The 18,926-nt window shown below is 37.9% G+C and overlaps 1 protein-coding gene across 2 annotated transcripts in view; it reads left to right on the top strand.

Annotated features, from left to right (window-relative positions):
• col11a2 (collagen, type XI, alpha 2) overlaps window positions 1-18,926 on the top strand; it is a 67,415-nt gene that overhangs the window by 18,338 nt on the left and 30,151 nt on the right. For both annotated transcript variants that reach the window (XM_089123356.1, XM_089123355.1), the window contains 56 exons: window positions 270-323; window positions 535-576; window positions 963-1,025; window positions 1,189-1,263; window positions 1,453-1,539; window positions 1,645-1,701; window positions 1,820-1,873; window positions 2,049-2,102; window positions 2,345-2,398; window positions 2,568-2,621; window positions 2,775-2,828; window positions 3,042-3,086; window positions 3,243-3,296; window positions 3,492-3,536; window positions 3,691-3,744; window positions 3,834-3,878; window positions 4,092-4,145; window positions 4,233-4,277; window positions 4,940-4,993; window positions 5,273-5,317; window positions 5,458-5,511; window positions 5,682-5,789; window positions 5,959-6,012; window positions 6,112-6,165; window positions 6,318-6,362; window positions 6,538-6,591; window positions 6,679-6,723; window positions 6,827-6,880; window positions 6,966-7,019; window positions 7,108-7,161; window positions 7,319-7,516; window positions 7,618-7,671; window positions 8,097-8,204; window positions 8,276-8,383; window positions 8,474-8,527; window positions 8,617-8,670; window positions 8,830-8,937; window positions 9,022-9,075; window positions 9,216-9,269; window positions 9,428-9,481; window positions 9,562-9,615; window positions 9,714-9,821; window positions 9,896-9,949; window positions 10,104-10,157; window positions 10,241-10,294; window positions 10,426-10,479; window positions 10,559-10,666; window positions 10,752-10,805; window positions 10,928-11,089; window positions 11,731-11,784; window positions 11,960-11,995; window positions 12,169-12,222; window positions 12,346-12,625; window positions 12,704-12,816; window positions 12,906-12,974; window positions 13,229-13,465. In XM_089123356.1, the coding sequence (XP_088979482.1) occupies window positions 270-323; window positions 535-576; window positions 963-1,025; window positions 1,189-1,263; window positions 1,453-1,539; window positions 1,645-1,701; window positions 1,820-1,873; window positions 2,049-2,102; window positions 2,345-2,398; window positions 2,568-2,621; window positions 2,775-2,828; window positions 3,042-3,086; window positions 3,243-3,296; window positions 3,492-3,536; window positions 3,691-3,744; window positions 3,834-3,878; window positions 4,092-4,145; window positions 4,233-4,277; window positions 4,940-4,993; window positions 5,273-5,317; window positions 5,458-5,511; window positions 5,682-5,789; window positions 5,959-6,012; window positions 6,112-6,165; window positions 6,318-6,362; window positions 6,538-6,591; window positions 6,679-6,723; window positions 6,827-6,880; window positions 6,966-7,019; window positions 7,108-7,161; window positions 7,319-7,516; window positions 7,618-7,671; window positions 8,097-8,204; window positions 8,276-8,383; window positions 8,474-8,527; window positions 8,617-8,670; window positions 8,830-8,937; window positions 9,022-9,075; window positions 9,216-9,269; window positions 9,428-9,481; window positions 9,562-9,615; window positions 9,714-9,821; window positions 9,896-9,949; window positions 10,104-10,157; window positions 10,241-10,294; window positions 10,426-10,479; window positions 10,559-10,666; window positions 10,752-10,805; window positions 10,928-11,089; window positions 11,731-11,784; window positions 11,960-11,995; window positions 12,169-12,222; window positions 12,346-12,625; window positions 12,704-12,816; window positions 12,906-12,974; window positions 13,229-13,465 (4,056 nt within the window). The remainder of the gene's footprint in view (window positions 1-269; window positions 324-534; window positions 577-962; window positions 1,026-1,188; window positions 1,264-1,452; window positions 1,540-1,644; window positions 1,702-1,819; window positions 1,874-2,048; window positions 2,103-2,344; window positions 2,399-2,567; window positions 2,622-2,774; window positions 2,829-3,041; window positions 3,087-3,242; window positions 3,297-3,491; window positions 3,537-3,690; window positions 3,745-3,833; window positions 3,879-4,091; window positions 4,146-4,232; window positions 4,278-4,939; window positions 4,994-5,272; window positions 5,318-5,457; window positions 5,512-5,681; window positions 5,790-5,958; window positions 6,013-6,111; window positions 6,166-6,317; window positions 6,363-6,537; window positions 6,592-6,678; window positions 6,724-6,826; window positions 6,881-6,965; window positions 7,020-7,107; window positions 7,162-7,318; window positions 7,517-7,617; window positions 7,672-8,096; window positions 8,205-8,275; window positions 8,384-8,473; window positions 8,528-8,616; window positions 8,671-8,829; window positions 8,938-9,021; window positions 9,076-9,215; window positions 9,270-9,427; window positions 9,482-9,561; window positions 9,616-9,713; window positions 9,822-9,895; window positions 9,950-10,103; window positions 10,158-10,240; window positions 10,295-10,425; window positions 10,480-10,558; window positions 10,667-10,751; window positions 10,806-10,927; window positions 11,090-11,730; window positions 11,785-11,959; window positions 11,996-12,168; window positions 12,223-12,345; window positions 12,626-12,703; window positions 12,817-12,905; window positions 12,975-13,228; window positions 13,466-18,926) is intronic.

Genomic DNA, 18,926 nt, shown 5'->3' with positions numbered 1-18,926 from the left:
AGACGGATGGCCTCACAACAGCAGATTACGGGCATTATAAGCATGCTTTGTCAGCTAAGTATTTACTGGACTCCCTTATAAAATAAATTGCCCGTCAAGGAGTTTCAGTGGTTTACGGGAAGTTATGTGTCACATTCATAACCACTCAAGGGTTATAATGTAGACGGGTGTACAATGCTCAGCTGCTACCTGAACATCTTGGACGATTGGTTTGTTCTTTTTGTATATTGACTGGACTCTGTTTTGGGTTACATATCTGTTTTCCTCAGGCCTCCGTGCGGGCCCTGAAGGGAGAGAAGGGAGAGCCTGCTGTCCTTGAACCTGTAAGCATCATAATTCGATCATTAGCCAAAACCATTATGATAAAGGTTTACATTTGGAAATTGTAACTACAACTACTAGTATTACTGTTAAGACATGCAATTCACCCAGACCACCAGGGGGCGCTACAGAATAACGTTTTGATTTATTGCATGTTTACGTCTTTTTAAAATATATTTTAATTTCTTAATTTTACCACTCTCAATCTCACAGGGTATGCTGATTGAAGGACCACCTGGACCAGAAGGACCAGCAGTATGTTCACTTTTATTGTTTTGACTGAATTTATGATCAATTACCACCATTCCTATGCCTTTTTTATTTTAATTAATTGTAGAACTGCCTTTCCTAGGTCTCCATATTGTGCATTTCAATGTATTTTTCCTTCTCCTCATATAGGGTGAATATCAGTTTGATTTGGACACTTTTTCCTCAGTCATTTCAATGGCATTAACGTATCCCACTCAACCTGAATTCACCCTAGTATTTACTAAATAGGGCCATCCCAAGCTTGGGGCAGACCCAGTGCGAGTTAGCAGAAGTTACTTGTTAATTCATGCTAGAAAAATGTTATGGGAAAAATGATATTTCACAATTGTAGTTTATAAACAATAATTTCTGCAATTTTCTCTCTGCATTAGGGTCTCCCTGGCCCCGCTGGCCCTCAAGGACCCCCTGGCTCTGTTGGTGATCCTGGTGAGAGGGTGTGTAGACATTTTTTTGTGTTAGTTTTTTGAGTATGCTCATTTGAAACATTATACATACATTGTGTTGCTCATTGTTTCTCTACGTTTTTTCAAGTTCACGTCAAGAGTATGTAGTTATAATTGAAAGCATTTGAATTAATCAAAGTGGTTGTTTCTGTAGGGTCCTACTGGTAAGGCTGGTCTACCTGGAGCGGATGGTGTCCCAGGACCTCCTGGAACTTCTGTCATGCTTCCTGTAAGTCTTCTGTCCTCTTTCTTATTCTTAGTGTTCATAAAGTCCTCTCACCACTAGATGTCACCATTATACCATTACTGTCGAGGGTGTCAAATGTGACTTTATTCCTACCCAGCTTCCCCTGAGCTCCCATACACAAGATAGTCCAAGTTGGTTCTTGATTTGCAAACCTCTTTTCTGTTCGTGCAGTTCCGCTTTGGACAGAGTGCTGGTGAAAAAGGGCCTGTTGCCTCAGCACAGGAGGCGCAAGCTCAAGCCATTCTGTCTCAGGCTCGGGTTAGTTGAAACTATCATAAAACAATCATTTAACATTTATTAATTTATTGCTTTTTCACATTGAGGTCTAACTTTATACATTTTTAATTTATAATTAATGTCTAGTTGGCTCTGAAAGGTCCACCTGGGCCAATGGGTTTCACCGGCCGTCCTGGACCTTTGGTAAAAGAACTATAAAGAATTATATATATATATAATGTCTGTTACAGTTTTGGATGTCCTGTGCCAAGTGCGTTATCAGTGTTAAGCAGTGTGATATTTTTATCTGGTTCTTAAATAGGGAACACCTGGAAGTCCTGGCTTAAAGGGAGAGGGTGGAGACCCTGGTCCTCAGGTAAGATGTTCTGCATTTGCGTTTCTGTGTTATTATAATAGTTAGTCTTGTCTTCAAGAACATTTGCCAGACATTGAGCCATCCTGATATGCTCTGACCGGAGGAATGTTCATATATCTTGCATAAAAACTAAATAGAATAGCCTTTATCATGCATCCTTTTTGTGTTTTTGCAGGGTCCCAGAGGTCAACAAGGATTATCTGGTCCTCCTGGTAAATCTGGACGGAGGGTGAGTCCAATACAGTGTTCCAGACTAATAAAAAAGCAAACCCATTGATTTACATCGACACATGCCCTATCTAAGGATCAGAACATCATAATAACTTATCAGTGTTTTTTTTTTTTACTCAAGGCAGTTAGTAATCAACCCAAAACACCTTAGAAACCACATAGTAACGCCCTGGCAACTACCCAGAGCTTCATAACACCATGTTAGCACCGGTTTGTTTATATATGTGATGTGTCCTGCAGGGTCGTGCTGGTGCTGATGGAGCCAGAGGAATGCCAGGAGAGTCTGGAATTAAGGTTGGATATTTTAGCCATTTTTCTTTAAGTTGTGTTTTGTGTGGGATTCATTGTGTTTTGTGTTTAGTTTCAGCTGTATATATCTTCCAACTCTGATATGTAATCATGTTGACCTTGACTGAATATTTTGGACAAGATGTTTATATATCTGCGTGTTTTTCTATATTAGGGTGACCGTGGCTTTGATGGCCTTCCTGGTTTGCCTGGAGACAAGGGTTATCGGGTAAGGGCTCAAATTCATTGAAATTCATTATTAATGAATTATTAATTAAACTTCAATATTAATGTTGATTATAAGCCTCTGGAATCTCGGCTTCGGGAATTTGTTATGTAGCTATTGGATGTATAATATTAAAATGTTTAATTTTTTCTACAGGGTCAGACTGGAGGAATGGGAACCCCAGGACCACCTGGAGAGGACGGAGAGAGGGTAATTCTCTAGAGTTTTCTTTTTTTTTTTTTTAGACCTCTGTGCTGTTACAATAAATTAACAATAGTGAATATTAATATATGTTGTCTAAATATTCTCTTGATGTGTGTTGATTGTATTTTGTTATATATCTATTATCATCATCGTCGTAAAGCATAAAAAAATTAGTTTAGATTTTTTTTAAATGTCCCATTTCATCTTGACTGTTGTCAGGGAGATGATGGAGACATCGGACCCAGAGGTCTTCCCGGCGAACCGGTGGGTGTTTCTGTTTCTCAGACACTGAACACAGATATGACAGTGTATATGATAGTATTGGCCTGTATAATATGGATTTGCTATCCAGTTTAAAATCCATAAGGATTTGTGTTTTGTTTGGATTTCATTAATGTGTTCCTTTTTCTTATTGTGTAGGGGCCCCGTGGTTTGCTGGGGCCTAAAGGGCCTTCTGGACTTCCTGGTCCTCCCGTGAGTATTCATCCGAAGCTACAAATACTAATAAAGTGTTAAAACAAGTATTTTGTGTCAATATTATAATTTCTAAGGTTTGCACAGCAACTTCAACAAACCATCATAAAATTGAAGATTTAAAAAATGAATATTTGTACATGAATATCCAGATCGATCTTTCTTTCATTTCTCCATTTTATCTGCCTTTGCCAGGGTGTCCGCGGAAATGATGGTCCACATGGTCCAAAAGGAAACTTGGTCAGTAAATGGTCAGAGTTCTCTGACATTACTCTAGATACCAATTTTTGGTTTAAAATGATGCAATAATTGGCATATTTATGTAATAGATATGAACATTCATAAAATGTAATTAACATGTCCTCATTCTAATTGTCCTCTTCCCTTTTTTAAGGGACCCCAAGGAGAGCCTGGTCCTCCAGGACAGCAGGGGGCTCCAGGAACACAGGTGAGCGATGAACTTTATGTCAAATTTAATGACAAATGTACAAAATCACAGTGAATTGTATTTAATATTAATGCTTCTCTGTGCAACAGGGAACACCAGGGCCACAAGGGCATAATGGACCACCAGGAGAGAAAGTGAGTGTTTTTTTTTTATGATTGAAGAACACAAAGCAATCATTTTTAATAATCAAAGAATGCACTTTACAAAATGTGCACTTTACCAGGTTGATGTCTGCATTTGATAAAAATATGCAACATACTTACACGTCCAGTCTCATGCTGGTATCATCAATTATGTTTAAAGGAATTAAATGTAATTATAAGGCTATTTTGTTTGTCTTCTAACAGGGACCCACAGGAAAGCCAGGTCTACCAGGAATGCCCGGAGCTGACGGTCCTCCTGTAAGTGCTAGATTTGATTTGATTTTGCTCTCTTTTGGTGTGTTAATTACTTTCAGTTTATGTGAATTTCACGTGTTTGTCCCACAGGGTCATCCCGGAAAGGAAGGCCCTGGTGGAACCAAAGGAAATCAGGTTAGGCCATATCATAATGCTAAGTATATTCTATGTTTACCTTCATAAATTAAAGGTCATCTGTGCCTCAGCTATTTGTATACTTTTAGTATTTGTGAACTTTTCACTGGGTTTAATCAGCAATGACATTAGTCTTCAGTACAAAGAGATAATATATCTCATTACTTCATTTTTATAGGATATATACAAACATGCACATGTTCCCAGAAATTCCAGTGTGTTCATATATTTTTTTTAAAAACTTTTTATTTATATTTTTCACAGAACATAACAAAAGGAACATTATCTGAGACAATAAGAGACTTCAAGTGATAAAATAACAAGAATACAATAAAGAAAAAAATAAAATAAATAAATAACCAAGTACATACAAATATTCTGTATATATATAACTGCACCTATTATTAATGTTCACATCTCAACAAACATGATACAATAATATACAGCATTGTAAATATATGATATAATATCAGCCTTTATGATATAAAATATATAAGAAAAAAAAAAAGATTATAGATTTAAATATTCTCTAACCATGTGCCACCTCTGATTGAAAAGGTCAGTTTTCAATTGTAATGATGCAGTAATTTTTTCCATCATGTAAATCTGTTTTGTGTGTGTTCATATTTTGATGTTTATTTTCCTTGTTCATATATTGTTAGGGTCCTAATGGTCCTCAGGGGTCTATTGGCTATCCTGGCCCTCGGGGAATCAAGGTAAACTATTCTACTTTTTTTTTAATGCAGGTAGCTTTTGTTGTTTTGTTATGATCATTTTTCACTGAAAATTAATTCTGTGTAAATATTATTTAGACTAATCATTAATTAACACTTGGTAACTTGGTTATTTTTTAGAAACATAGACATTTTTAATATATTGGACTTATTAATAGCTATTAATATCTCGTTGTTATCTACACTCTTGTGTACGACTCAGCACAGTAATATTTGACTGACTGAATAACTGAAAATCAGAATATTTTGTGACATTCACAGGGAGCTCAAGGTATCCGTGGACTGAAAGGCCACAAAGGAGAGAAGGTGAGTGATTTTGGTCAAAAACACAAGTCAAATTTATTGTCTTTAATATAATAATGAAACATTTCAGAAATTGTGACCTGTTTATGCCAAAGGTAAAGGTTCAAAAAAAGGTGTTTAATAACTTTTTTTCTTACTTTCAGGGAGAGGATGGATTCCCTGGAATCAAAGGAGACTTTGGTGTGAAGGGCGAGAGGGTACGTCTTACAAAAAACATTTGGATATAAACTCATCAAATAGCATGTGATTTAGCACAAATATAAACGGGTGCAGTCCAGAGTTGCTTCAGCTGGCAGTCCAACAGTAGAAGCACTTGACTCTATTGACACATTTCAACTGCCCAATAAGATTTGTTGTGGACTAACAGGGAGAGGTTGGAGTGCCCGGCCCGAGAGGAGAGGACGGTCCTGAGGGGCCAAAGGGTCGTGTCGGTCCCCCTGGTGAAATTGGACCTATCGGCGTATTGGGAGAGAAGGTTAGTTGATTAAATAAATTGAGAGGTTATTGCTGATTTTGATCCATTAAATATAATTTTAGCTATTTTTCTATTGCTATTGATGCTGACAGTATTATATATATATTGTTATAATGGTATATTGCTGGTCTAAAGATGTGTTAAATCATTCTATATTATTCCAATCCAGGGTAAACTTGGTGTGCCTGGACTTCCTGGCTATCCCGGAAGACAAGGAATTAAGGTAAACAAAAGTAATATTGTTTTTGACGCATCATGCAATATACATCTAAGTATTTGATTAAATTTAATGCATTATTTTTTATAATGCTTGTATTTTTAGGGCTCCCTTGGTTTCCCAGGATTCCCTGGTGCAAATGGCGAGAAGGGCGCAAGAGTAAGATTTTATTAAAAATGACAAGCAGCATTAGTCAGAGTGATGTCAATGCCACATCTGCATTTATATTTTAAACATTAATAATTTAAATAGTATCACATAGGCTATGCTCCTTTATAAAAAAAAATCTGAATTGATTCTGTTCTTTCCAGGGTTTGATTGGAAAACTTGGACCAAGAGGACTAAGAGGGCCTACCGTAAGGACCTGTTTTAATTCATCATCTCATCTCTTATCTTATTCTGTTTTCATTTGATTTGAGATGGTTTGATGTTGAAACTGTAGATTAAACTTTTTTTTGTTAGGTTCGGTCAAGCAGATATCTGATTTCAGATCAACAATGCTTAAGGATTTTGTTTAATTTTTTAATTTAGGGTCCCAGAGGGCAGAGGGGTCCCCGTGGATCAACAGGCAAACCAGGTGCTAAGGTATGAACATCATTTATGTATTCTCAAAAAATGAATTGAATTATGTTTAAATTACGTGTAAATAACCAATTTATTCTGATGTTTTAGGGCGGCTCAGGCAGTGACGGGCCTCCTGGACCACCTGGAGAGAGAGTATGTTTATTTAAAATTTAATTGTATTTATTTAAACATTTTAAAACCAGCCTAGATTTTTAGTTCATCTTTATTTTATTAGTAATGTTTCCTCTTTTTTCAGGGATTAACCGGACCTCAAGGTGCAAATGGATTCCCTGGGCCAAAGGGACCTCCTGTAAGTTACAGTTCATTAGTTTGATCTGATGCTTGCCACTTAAGTTTTGTCTATTTCTTATTGATATGTCGATTGGTTTTTGAAGGGACCCCCGGGGAAAGATGGACTGCCTGGACACCCTGGACAGAGAGGCGAAGTTGTACGTATCTTTTGTCAACATTCATTGAGATCAAGATGAGATTATAAGTGCAACAAAATTAATGTTTCCGTTTTCATTGTATTCGTAGGGTTTCCAAGGCAAAGTTGGACCACCTGGACCACCAGGAGTGGTTGGACCACAGGTGAGTTTTGTAATTTCATTAGAGGTAGAGGCTTCCATATTGCTGCTTTGTAGTAGGTCGAGGCAATATGGATTTTACCTCTACCTGGAAATCTTTCAAATCAATTGAGAAATGTATTGAACTACGCAAGCGTTACTCAAATCTAGTTCTTGTTTAGGGTCCCTCTGGTGAGACTGGTCAGATGGGTGAGCGTGGCCACTCAGGACCCCCAGGACCACCCGGTGAGCAAGGCCTTCCTGGGCCCTCTGGTAAAGAGGGAACCAAAGGAGATCCCGGTCCATCTGGCGGCCCCGGTAAAGACGGACCCCCTGGACTGAGAGGATTCCCAGGAGAAAGAGGACTGCCAGGAACTCCGGTAATAAGACCAGCTCATTCCTGCCAGTGAATTTTAGATTGTAAAATTTGTAAAAATGTTTTTATACCTAATAACTGAGCTCTACCTGTGTATTTCCATAGGGAACTGGAGGACTGAAAGGAAATGAAGGGCCTGCTGGACCACCTGGACCTGCTGTATGTTGCTCATATTAAACAGATCATCAAAATATCATGAGTATTCTGATCAGTTCTCTACTGACTCATGAATAGGTGTATGTCTCATATTTGAACACAAAATAATCAGGAAAAATAAGAAATTATATTTTGCATGACAAAAAAAACCAAGATGTTTTGCATTTGCATCGTAAATTCTTAATTTCTTAATCATAAAGTCTTATTTAAATGAGCTTGAATGAAAAGTATCACAACAAATAAAACAATTTCCACATTACATCAATTACATTTTTGGGTTTTTTTGCATTACAGTGGGCTTAAGATAATTCCTTAAGGCTTTGTTATGGAAATGTCACAATGAAATTTTTTATTCATTTTTTTTTAATAATTTTTGAGGAATTCTGAAATCATATGTTGGCATTTTAACTAGTTGAATTTCTATGCAGGGCTCAGCTGGGGAGAGAGGAGGTGCTGGCACTGCAGGTCCCGTTGGCCCACCTGGACGACCTGGACCTCAGGGACCCCCTGGAGCTTCTGGAGAAAAAGGAGTGCCAGTAAGTTTGGACCAGATCTCTAATACAGTTTTATTTATAGGCCCGTCACACAAGATCATCCTGTTTTACAGGGAGAGAAAGGTCCGATTGGTCCAGCTGGTCGCGATGGCATCCAAGGTCCAGTTGGTCTCCCCGGCCCTGCTGGACCTCCGGGTACTTCTGGAGAGGATGGAGACAAGGTCAGTGACCTCTGCATATCTTGATCTCAAATCATCACATTCAAATGGATGTCCTCATCAAAAATGAATTCTGCATTGATCTTTATAAAGGGTGAGGTTGGAGAGCCAGGACAAAAGGGAGGGAAAGGATCCAAAGGAGAACACGTAAGGAAATTAGCTTTCATTTAAAGCAACAAATCCTTGTTTTAATGAGCATAATATCAATCTGTAATAATTTTTTTGCATATTTACAGGGTCCTCCTGGTCCACCTGGGGCAATGGGTCCTGTTGGACAGCCTGGCGCAGCTGTAAGTGTGGAAGGAATTTCAAGAAAATCCTACATATTCACACATTACATGTTAAAGAAATGGAAATAAACTGGATTACAAATTCATGGTACAATTCATATGTTTTTATAACAAGTGCTTGTGATCAATCCCATTTCAAATCTCCTCATCTCTACTCAGGGTGCCGATGGTGAGACTGGTGCGAGAGGTCAGCAGGGACCGTTTGGCGCTAAGGGAGATGAAGGGACAAGAGGATTCCCTGGGCCTCCAGGCCCCATTGGACTACAGGTGTGGCATTCAAATCCAATTCAATTCTACATACAGGATGCATCAGTTATAAGTTTTAAGTTATACTTCATCCATGTTCATTAGGGTTTGCCAGGCACATCTGGAGAAAAGGGAGAGACAGGAGATGTTGGGCCATTGGTGAGTCTTAATATGTTGATTTGAAGAGAGTTAAGGGAATGCAGTTGTTATGTATAATGCAGCATATGATCTTCTAGTCTTTTGAATCACGGTTAGAATGAATGTATTTCCTAATCTTCTCTGGTTGTGTATTATTGTAGGGTCCTCCTGGTCCCCCAGGACCACGTGGTCCAGCTGGCCCCAATGGTGCTGACGTAAGTTAATTAATTTGGACTATAACCATTCATTATTATGTCTTAAAATCACTATGCATTGACTCTCTGTAATACTTGATCCAAATTAGTCAATCTGATGGCATACTGTGGTCAGTTAATGTTGTATAATGGCATTATTTTGTTTGTTCGTATTGCAGGGTCCTCAAGGTCCTCCAGGAGGTTTGGGTAATCCAGGTCCCTTAGGAGAGAAGGCAAGTATAAAACAGTTCAACTTTGTGAATGGATGACAACTATATGATTGTTCTGATGAGCGTTTTATTTGTATTGACAGGGTGAGCCTGGTGAATCTGGACCCCCTGGTGTTGGTGGAGAGCCAGGAAAAATGGTGACCATTAAACATTTTTGTCATCAGAAATACTAACATTTATATTTATTAGATATAATCACAGCTAACATTTCATTGGTTTGCTTATCCAATGACAGGGCCCGAGAGGAGAGCGTGGTGAGAAGGGAGAGTCCGGGCAGCCTGGCACCGCTGGTCCTGCTGGTGGAAAGGGACCCACTGGAGATGATGGACCCAAAGGAAACCCTGTATGTGTTAAATGTGATGAACAAGAGATAGGTCTTTCTGTGACTCTTCAGCAGCTGATATTTGTATTTTTTAGGGTCCTGTTGGTTTCCCTGGAGATCCAGGCCCGCCTGGTGAAGTTGGACCACGAGTGAGTAGAGCCATTATCATTTATATACTAATACATGATACTTAAAATCAGCATAAATGAGGTCCTTTGTACATTCGTCATACATGTTCCTGGTCTTATTATAGTATATGATTCATCATTGCTCAGTGTTCCAACTATTATACCTCTCTTACAGGGCCAAGATGGTGCAAAGGGCGACCGAGGAGAGGACGGAGAACAAGGAGAAGCTGTGAGTGATCATTTTCCACACACATCTTCCTTAATCATACTGGCCCTTATGAGGTCTTAATCAGCATGTTGTATTTACTTTAGGGTTCACCTGGACCGACTGGTGAGAACGGACCTCCTGGACCTCCAGGAAAGAGAGTAAGAGCACCTTGATCTTGATCTAGTTGTAATATTATGTTTACATATCTGATATACAATAAATATTATAGAGGATCTTATAAGAAGGCATATTTCTGGACTCTAATTGTGTGTTAATGTTCATATTTTAGGGTCCTGCAGGTACAAGGGGACCAGAGGGTCGTCAAGGAGAGAAAGGAAGCAAGGTAAGACTATAGAATTGAGAAATAATACGACAGACGTTCTGTGGTTCTTTTCCTCCTGTAATCTTTCTGTTATATCTAGGGCGATTCAGGTGCCCTCGGCCCTCCAGGAAAGACCGGCCCTGTTGGGGCACAGGGTCCACCAGGAAAACCAGGAACTGAAGGTCTGAGAGGGTTGCCTGGATCAGTGGTATGATATGACAGTTATCCAATCAGAATTGTTTAATTTCTGTAAAAGTTATGCTCATTTAACTAAATGATGTTCTGATAAACAGGGTGAGCAAGGTTCCCCAGGTGCTGCTGGCCAGAAAGGACCCTCTGGACCTTTGGTAAGACCTTCTGCATTATCAAAAATGCAGTAATGGATTGAGTATTGAATATATGAGTATTGATTCATGAAACTATTATAAGATAATATGTAATACTAAAATGCTTTCTCCTCCTCTCACAGGGTCCTCCAGGTCTACTTGGTCTTCGTGGTGACCCTGGTGCTAAGGGTGAGAAGGGACATCCAGGTATGCTTGGTCTGATTGGGCCTCCAGGAGAACAAGGAGAGAAGGGAGACCGAGGCATGCCAGGACCCCAGGGATCAACAGGACCCAAGGGAGAAACGGTGTGTGAAGTCTGGTCAAGTCTACACATCAAAATCAGACCACTGGAAAATATACACGACTGTTTAAAAGATTTTTTTTAATAGAAATGAATACTTTTATTCAGAAATGATGCATTCAATTGATCAAAGGTCACAGTAAAAACATTTATAATGTTACAAAAGGTTTCAGTTTCATATAAAAAAACATCTAAGCTTTTATTTTTATCTAAGAATTCTGTAGAAAATGCATTCCACAAAAATATGAAGCAGCATGTGTTTTCAACACTGATAATAAGAAATTTCTCTTGAGCACATAATCAGCATATCCGTCATTTTAGAATGATTTCTGAAGAGAAATTTCAGCTTTGCCATCACAGGAATCAATTACACTTTAAAATATGTTAAAATAGAAAAAAGTGTAATGGCATTTCACAATATTGCTCTCTTACTGTATTTTTCTTCTTCAAATAAATGCAGCCTTAGTGAGTATAAGAGACTTCTTTCAAAAAAATTAAAACGTCTTACCAACTCCAAACCTTTTTTTTACATACATGCAAAACATTCCTAGTTCATACCCTATATCATAAAATAAAATATCATCTTTTTTCATTTCTTGATATGTTTTATTTTAGGGTATTTATTTTAGTTTTATTTTATTTTAGGGTATGTCTGGAGGCACTGGCCCTCTTGGCCCTGCCGGTCCTGCTGGTATGGCTGTGAGTAAACCTTTTACCATTTCTCAGTTTTGTAGTGCTGTTTATCATACCAAATTCAGAATTTTCTGGAAATATTCTTGAAACTATGAGTACACAACTTGAGCTCTGAAGCATCAAAACTCTCGAAACATTGGTTTGTTTGATTAAAGCTGAATGGATGTGATGTTTCTCACAGGGTCCGAGGGGTTTCAAAGGAGCTAAAGGTGCCACTGTGAGTAACCCATGTAAAATCCTTCCTTAAATATTTGTACTTAACATAAAATGTCTGCAGATGAGTGTGAGAAGTATATCATGAGCCATATTATGTGCAGTAATGTTAAAATAAAGCATTATACATTGACACATTTTGTCTTAATAATTGTGTATCTTATCTCTGTGGTACAGGGTGGAGCTGGTGCTAAAGGAGAAAAAGGTGTGCAAGGACCACCAGGACCACCGGTGAGTGTGTGATCTACAGTATAAAATGCAATATATCAATCATTTGAGACAGATTAAAGGAGATCAGCATGTCCCAGAGTTCCTGCGTCCATGAAATTCAGCTGAATTCTTCTTTTGCTTTAGGGTCCCCCTGGTGATGTCATCCAGCCGCTGCCCATTCAGATCCCCAAGAAGTCCAAGCGCTCCATCGACGCCAGTAAGATGCTGTCTGAGACTGACACTGAGGCTGCCGACGCCACGGGCACAGAGTTCCTGACCGGTAATGAAGGGATGGAGGAGATCTTCGGCTCGCTCAATTCCCTGCGCCAGGAGATCGAGAGCATGCGCTTCCCGCTGGGAACGCAGGAAAGCCCGGCCCGCACCTGCCAGGACCTCCACCTCAGCCAACCAGATCTGAAAGACGGTATGACATCATGATTATTACGTGATAGACACATTCAATGGCCAACGGTGATCGAATCATTATGATTCTTTTCTTCAGGCGAGTACTGGGTTGATCCAAATCAAGGCTGCGCCCGCGACTCTTTTAGAGTTTACTGTAACTTCACTGCCGGTGGAGAGACGTGCCTGTATCCCAGCAAAGCAGTGGAGAATGTAAGAACTAGCAGTCATTCACTTTTATATGTTTAAACATAAGATTTAAGAAATCTGAACTTCTGAATCCTGTTTAATTTGTCCAATAGGTAAAGATGAACTCCTGGCCAAAGGAAAAGCCTGGGTCCTGGTACAGTCAGTTTGCAAATGGTGACAAGGTGAGTTTATTGCCTCAAACTCTTTGAAATCATATCTGTATGTTTAATTTAGACAACTAATAAACATGAAAAAGCTATTGTATCAATTAAAGGTATTCACATTGAAAGTGATTTTCAATAACAAAGCATCCATAATTTCCATTTCCAATTAATTCAGTGTGAACACCCTGTTAGATAGCAAAATCTCAAGCTTAAAGTGGTGTCAAGCTTAATGTATTTTGAATTATTAATTAATATTTTCCTTTGTGTTGTAGTTTTCCTATGTTGACTTGAGTGGAGAGCCTGTAGGTGTCGTCCAGCTGGGATTCTTGCGGTTGCTCAGCGTCCAGGCCCGTCAAAACCTAACCTACCACTGCCACCGGTCAGTGGCCTGGGCTGACCTCACGACCGACGGCGGTTACCAGCGGGCGCTACACTTCCAGGGAGCCAACGATGAAGAGCTGAGCTACGAGACCAGTCCCTACATCAAAGCCCTCGTCGACGGATGCTCTGTGAGTAACCTCATGCGCTTTCAAAACTAATAAGTGTACAAGAGATAAATAAAAGCTAACATAACTCCACAAATCATTTAATGGACTCTATGCACGGCGGTATTTCTGGTGAAGGTCTAAGGATGCTGGATTACTTACGTTGATCGTAGAGTCCAATGCTATACCGAGAATTTATATTGGTTTTTATAGACTATGGCTATACTAAAGAAACATTAGTCACAAAAACAGACACCCCTCATTTTGTTTATGCTTTTTGTTTATTATATTAAATAGTAGGGCTGTCAAACAATTAATCGCGATTAATCGCATCCAAAATAAAAGTTTGTGTATACATAATATATGTGGGTGCACTGTGTATAATTATTTTATATATATATATATATATATATATAAATACACACACACATGCATGTATATTTAAGAAAAAAATATTATTTATATATACAATATTTATATTTTTATATAATATAAATCTATATACAGTATATACATGAAAATATTTCTTAAATATATACATGCATGTGTGTGTATTTACATATATAAGATAATTATACACAGTGCACCCACATATATTATGTCAACACAAACTTTTATTTTGGATGCGATTAATCACGATTAATTGTTTGACAGCCCTATTAAATAAACATAACTATATACAAAATGACATCTAAACGTATTAAAGTTTCGCTTCAAAGACGGGAGGACAGTAAATTTTCCTCCGCTTTAAATCTCCCCAACCGGAAACTGAAGAGCAGCCTTGTGTCAAACGCGGAACTTATGCGTGCATTATTTTTTTTTAAAAAACATTATTTTTTAAATAATGTTTAATAATTAATATTTTATTAATGTTTAATAATTAGTCATGTTAATTAGTAAGTATCTTATGCTCACCATGGCTGCAATTATTTTGTAAAAAATACAGTAAAACCGTAATTTTATTTTAAAATATTTTTTACAATTTAAATTAACTCTTGTCTATTTTAATATATTTAAAGTGTAATTTCTTCCTGTGATAGCGAAGCTGGATTTTTCCGTTTTTGTCACACGATCCTTCACACTGTTGCAAAAAAATAATGCTAGCATCATTAAAAGCTCAATAAAAGAGTGTATAAAAATGTGTAGTTTGGTTTGATTTTGTTTTCGTTGGAAGAATACATTAAAGTAATGTAAAGTCGACTAGGTATTTTATGAAAATGAAAAATTTTGCTTGTACAAAAGTGCACATACAAAGCTATTTTTCAAACGATTAATCGCGATTAATCACATCCAAAATAAAAGTTTGTGTTTACATAATACAGTATATGTGGGTGCACTGTGTATAATTATTTTATATAAATACACACAAAATATTATTTAAAATATTTATATATAATATAAATTATATATAAACCTATGTACAGTATATACATGAAAAATTTCTTAAATATATACAAGCATGTGTGTGTATTTATATATATATATATATATATATATATATAAAACATTGAGATATTGAGATCCCACGTAGCATTTATGCTATTATAAATATCTTGATATCTCAGCTCTGGAAGGGTCTAGAGCCTCCATTTTTGCACTCAGGTCTAAGTCTCTTGTCCCTCTATCAGAATCCAGAGTTTGAAGAAGATCAGAGAAACTCAAAATTTCGATGGTGGTACCCCTTTCGTTTTTTTTTTTTGATCTGAAAAATTAAGTTTCTCCAATCTTCTCAAAACTCTGGATTATGATAGAGGGCTGTGAGACTTTGACCTGAGTGCAAAAATGGAGGCTCTAGACCCTTCCAGAGCTGAGATATCGAAATTCAAAATTTCGACCCGAAAAAAAAACGACAGTGTTACCCCTTTCGTTTTTTTTTCATTTTTGGGCGAAAAATTAAGTTTCTCAAATCTTTTCAAAACTCTGGATTATGATAGAGGGCTGTGAGACTTTGACCTGAGTGCAAAAATGGATGATCTAGACCCTTCCAGAGCTGAGATATCGAAATTCAAAATTTCGACCCGAAAAAAAAACGACAGTGTTACCCCTTTCGTTTTTTTTTCATTTTTGGGCGAAAAATTAAGTTTCTCAAATCTTTTCAAAACTCTGGATTATGATAGAGGGCTGTGAGACTTTGACCTGAGTGCAAAAATGGATGATCTAGACCCTTCCAGAGCTGAGATATCGAAATTCAAAATTTCGACCCGAAAAAAAAAACGACAGTGTTACCCCTTTCGTTATTTTCATTTTTGGGCGAAAAATTAAGTTTCTCCAATCTTCTCAAAACTCTGGATTATGATAGAGGGCTGTGAGACTTTGACCTGAGTGCAAAAATGGAGGCTCTAGACCCTTCCAGAGCTGAGATATCGAAATTCAAAATTTCGACCCGAAAAAAAAACGACAGTGTTACCCCTTTCGTTTTTTTTTCATTTTTGGGCGAAAAATTAAGTTTCTCCAATCTTCTCAAAACTCTGGATTATGATAGAGGGCCGTGAGACTTTGACCTGAGTGCAAAAATGGAGGCTCTAGACCCTTCCAGAGCTGAGATATCGAAATTCAAAATTTCGACCGGAAAAAAAAACGACAGTGTTACCCCTTTCGTTTTTTTTTCATTTTTGGGCGAAAAATTAAGTTTCTCCAATCTTCTCAAAACTCTGGATTATGATAGAGGGCTGTGAGACTTTGACCTGAGTGCAAAAACGGAGGCTCTAGACCGTTCCAGAGCTGAGATATCGAAATTCAAAATTTCGACCGAAAAAAAAAACGACAGTGTTACCCCTTTCGTTTTTTTTTCATTTTTGGGCGAAAAATTAAGTTTCTCCAATCTTCTCAAAACTCTGGATTATGATAGAGGGCTGTGAGACTTTGACCTGAGTGCAAAAACGGAGGCTCTAGACCGTTCCAGAGCTGAGATATCGAAATTCAAAATTTCGACCGAAAAAAAAAACGACAGTGTTACCCCTTTCGTTTTTTTTTCATTTTTGGGCGAAAAATTAAGTTTCTCCAATCTTCTCAAAACTCTGGATTATGATAGAGGGCTGTGAGACTTTGACCTGAGTGCAAAAATGGAGGCTCTAGACTCTTCCAGAGCTGAGATATCGAAATTCAAAATTTCGACCCGAAAAAAAAACGACAGTGTTACCCCTTTCGTTTTTTTTTCATTTTTGGGCGAAAAATTAAGTTTCTCCAATCTTCTCAAAACTCTGGATTATGATAGAGGGCCGTGAGACTTTGACCTGAGTGCAAAAATGGAGGCTCTAGACCCTTCCAGAGCTGAGATATCGAAATTCAAAATTTCGACCGAAAAAAAAAACGACAGTGTTACCCCTTTCGTTTTTTTTCATTTTTGGGTGAAAAATTAAGTTTCTCCAATCTTCTCAAAACTCTGGATTATGATAGAGGGCTGTGAGACTTTGACCTGAGTGCAAAAATGGAGGCTCTAGACCCTTCCAGAGCTGAGATATCGAAATTCAAAATTTCGACCCAAAAAAAAAACGACAGTGTTACCCCTTTCGTTTTTTTCATTTTTGGGTGAAAAATTAAGTTTCTCCAATCTTTTCAAAACTCTGGATTATGATAGAGGGCTGTGAGACTTTGACCTGAGTGCAAAAATGGAGGCTCTAGACCCTTCCAGAGCTGAGATATCGAAATTCAAAATTTCGACCGAAAAAAAAAAACGACAGTGTTACCCCTTTCGTTTTTTTTCATTTTTGGGTGAAAAATTAAGTTTCTCCAATCTTCTCAAAATTCTGGATTATGATAGAGGGTTGTGAGACTTTGACCTGAGTGCAAAAATGGAGGCTCTAGACCCTTCCAGAGCTGAGATATCGAAATTCAAAATTTCGACCCGAAAAAAAAAACGACAGTGTTACCCCTTTCGTTTTTTTTTTTCATTTTTGGGCGAAAAATTAAGTTTCTCCAATCTTCTCAAAACTCTGGATTATGATAGAGGGCTGTGAGACTTTGACCTGAGTGCAAAAATGGAGGCTCTAGACCCTTCCAGAGCTGAGATATCGAAATTCAAAATTTCGACCGAAAAAAAAAACGACAGTGTTACCCCTTTCGTTTTTTTTCATTTTTGGGTGAAAAATTAAGTTTCTCCAATCTTCTCAAAACTCTGGATTATGATAGAGGGCTGTGAGACTTTGACCTGAGTGCAAAAACGGATGATCTAGACCCTTCCAGAGCTGAGATATCGAAATTCAAAATTTCGACCCGGAAAAAAAAAACGACAGTGTTACCCCTTTGGGTTTTTTTTATTTTTGGGCGAAAAATTAAGTTTCTCCAATCTTCTCAAAACTCTGGATTATGATAGAGGGCTGTGAGACTTTGACCTGAGTGCAAAAATGGATGATCTAGACCCTTCCAGAGCTGAGATATCGAAATTCAAAATTTCGACCCGAAAAAAAAAACGACAGTGTTACCCCTTTCGGTTTTTTTTTTTCATTTTTTGGCGAAAAATTAAGTTTCTCCAATCTTCTCAAAACTCTGGATTATGATAGAGGGCTGTGAGACTTTGACCTGAGTACAAAAATGGAGGCTCTAGACCCTTCCAGAGCTGAGATATCGAAATTCAAAATTTCGACCGGAAAAAAAAACGACAGTGTTACCCCTTTTGTTTTTTTTTCATTTTTGGGCGAAAAATTAAGTTTCTCCAATCTTTTCAAAACTCTGGATTATGATAGAGGGCTGTGAGACTTTGACCTGAGTGCAAAAATGGATGATCTAGACCCTTCCAGAGCTGAGATATCGAAATTCAAAATTACGACCCGAAAAAAAAAAAACGACAGTGTTACCCCTTTCGTTATTTTAATTTTTGGGCGAAAAATTAAGTTTCTCCAATCTTCTCAAAACTCTGGATTATGATAGAGGGCTGTGAGACTTTGACCTGAGTGCAAAAATGGAGGCTCTAGACCCTTCCAGAGCTGAGATATCGAAATTCAAAATTTCGACCCGAAAAAAAAACGACAGTGTTACCCCTTTCGTTTTTTTTTTTTCATTTTTGGGCGAAAAATTAAGTTTCTCCAATCTTCTCAAAACTCTGGATTATGATAGAGGGCTGTGAGACTTTGACCTGAGTGCAAAAATGGAGGCTCTAGACCCTTCCAGAGCTGAGATATCGAAATTCAAAATTTCGACCGAAAAAAAAAACGACAGTTTACCCCTTTCGTTTTTTTTTCATTTTTGGGCGAAAAATTAAGTTCCTCCAATCTTCTCAAAACTCTGGATTATGATAGAGGGCTGTGAGACTTTGACCTGAGTGCAAAAATGGAGGCTCTAGACCCTTCCAGAGCTGAGATATCGAAATTCAAAATTTCGACCGGAAAAAAAAACGACAGTGTTACCCCTTTCGTTTTTTTTTCATTTTTGGGCGAAAAATTAAGTTTCTCCAATCTTCTCAAAACTCTGGATTATGATAGAGGGCTGTGAGACTTTGACCTGAGTGCAAAAATGGTGGCTCTAGACCCTTCCAGAGCTGAGATATAGA

This window comes from Pimephales promelas, chromosome 18, assembly GCF_988280905.1.
Source record: "Pimephales promelas chromosome 18, fPimPro1.hap1.1, whole genome shotgun sequence".
Taxonomy (NCBI): Eukaryota; Metazoa; Chordata; class Actinopteri; order Cypriniformes; family Leuciscidae; genus Pimephales; species Pimephales promelas.
The sequence above is the reverse complement of the archived record's forward strand: the minus strand, read 5'-3'. Positions and strand labels throughout refer to the sequence as shown.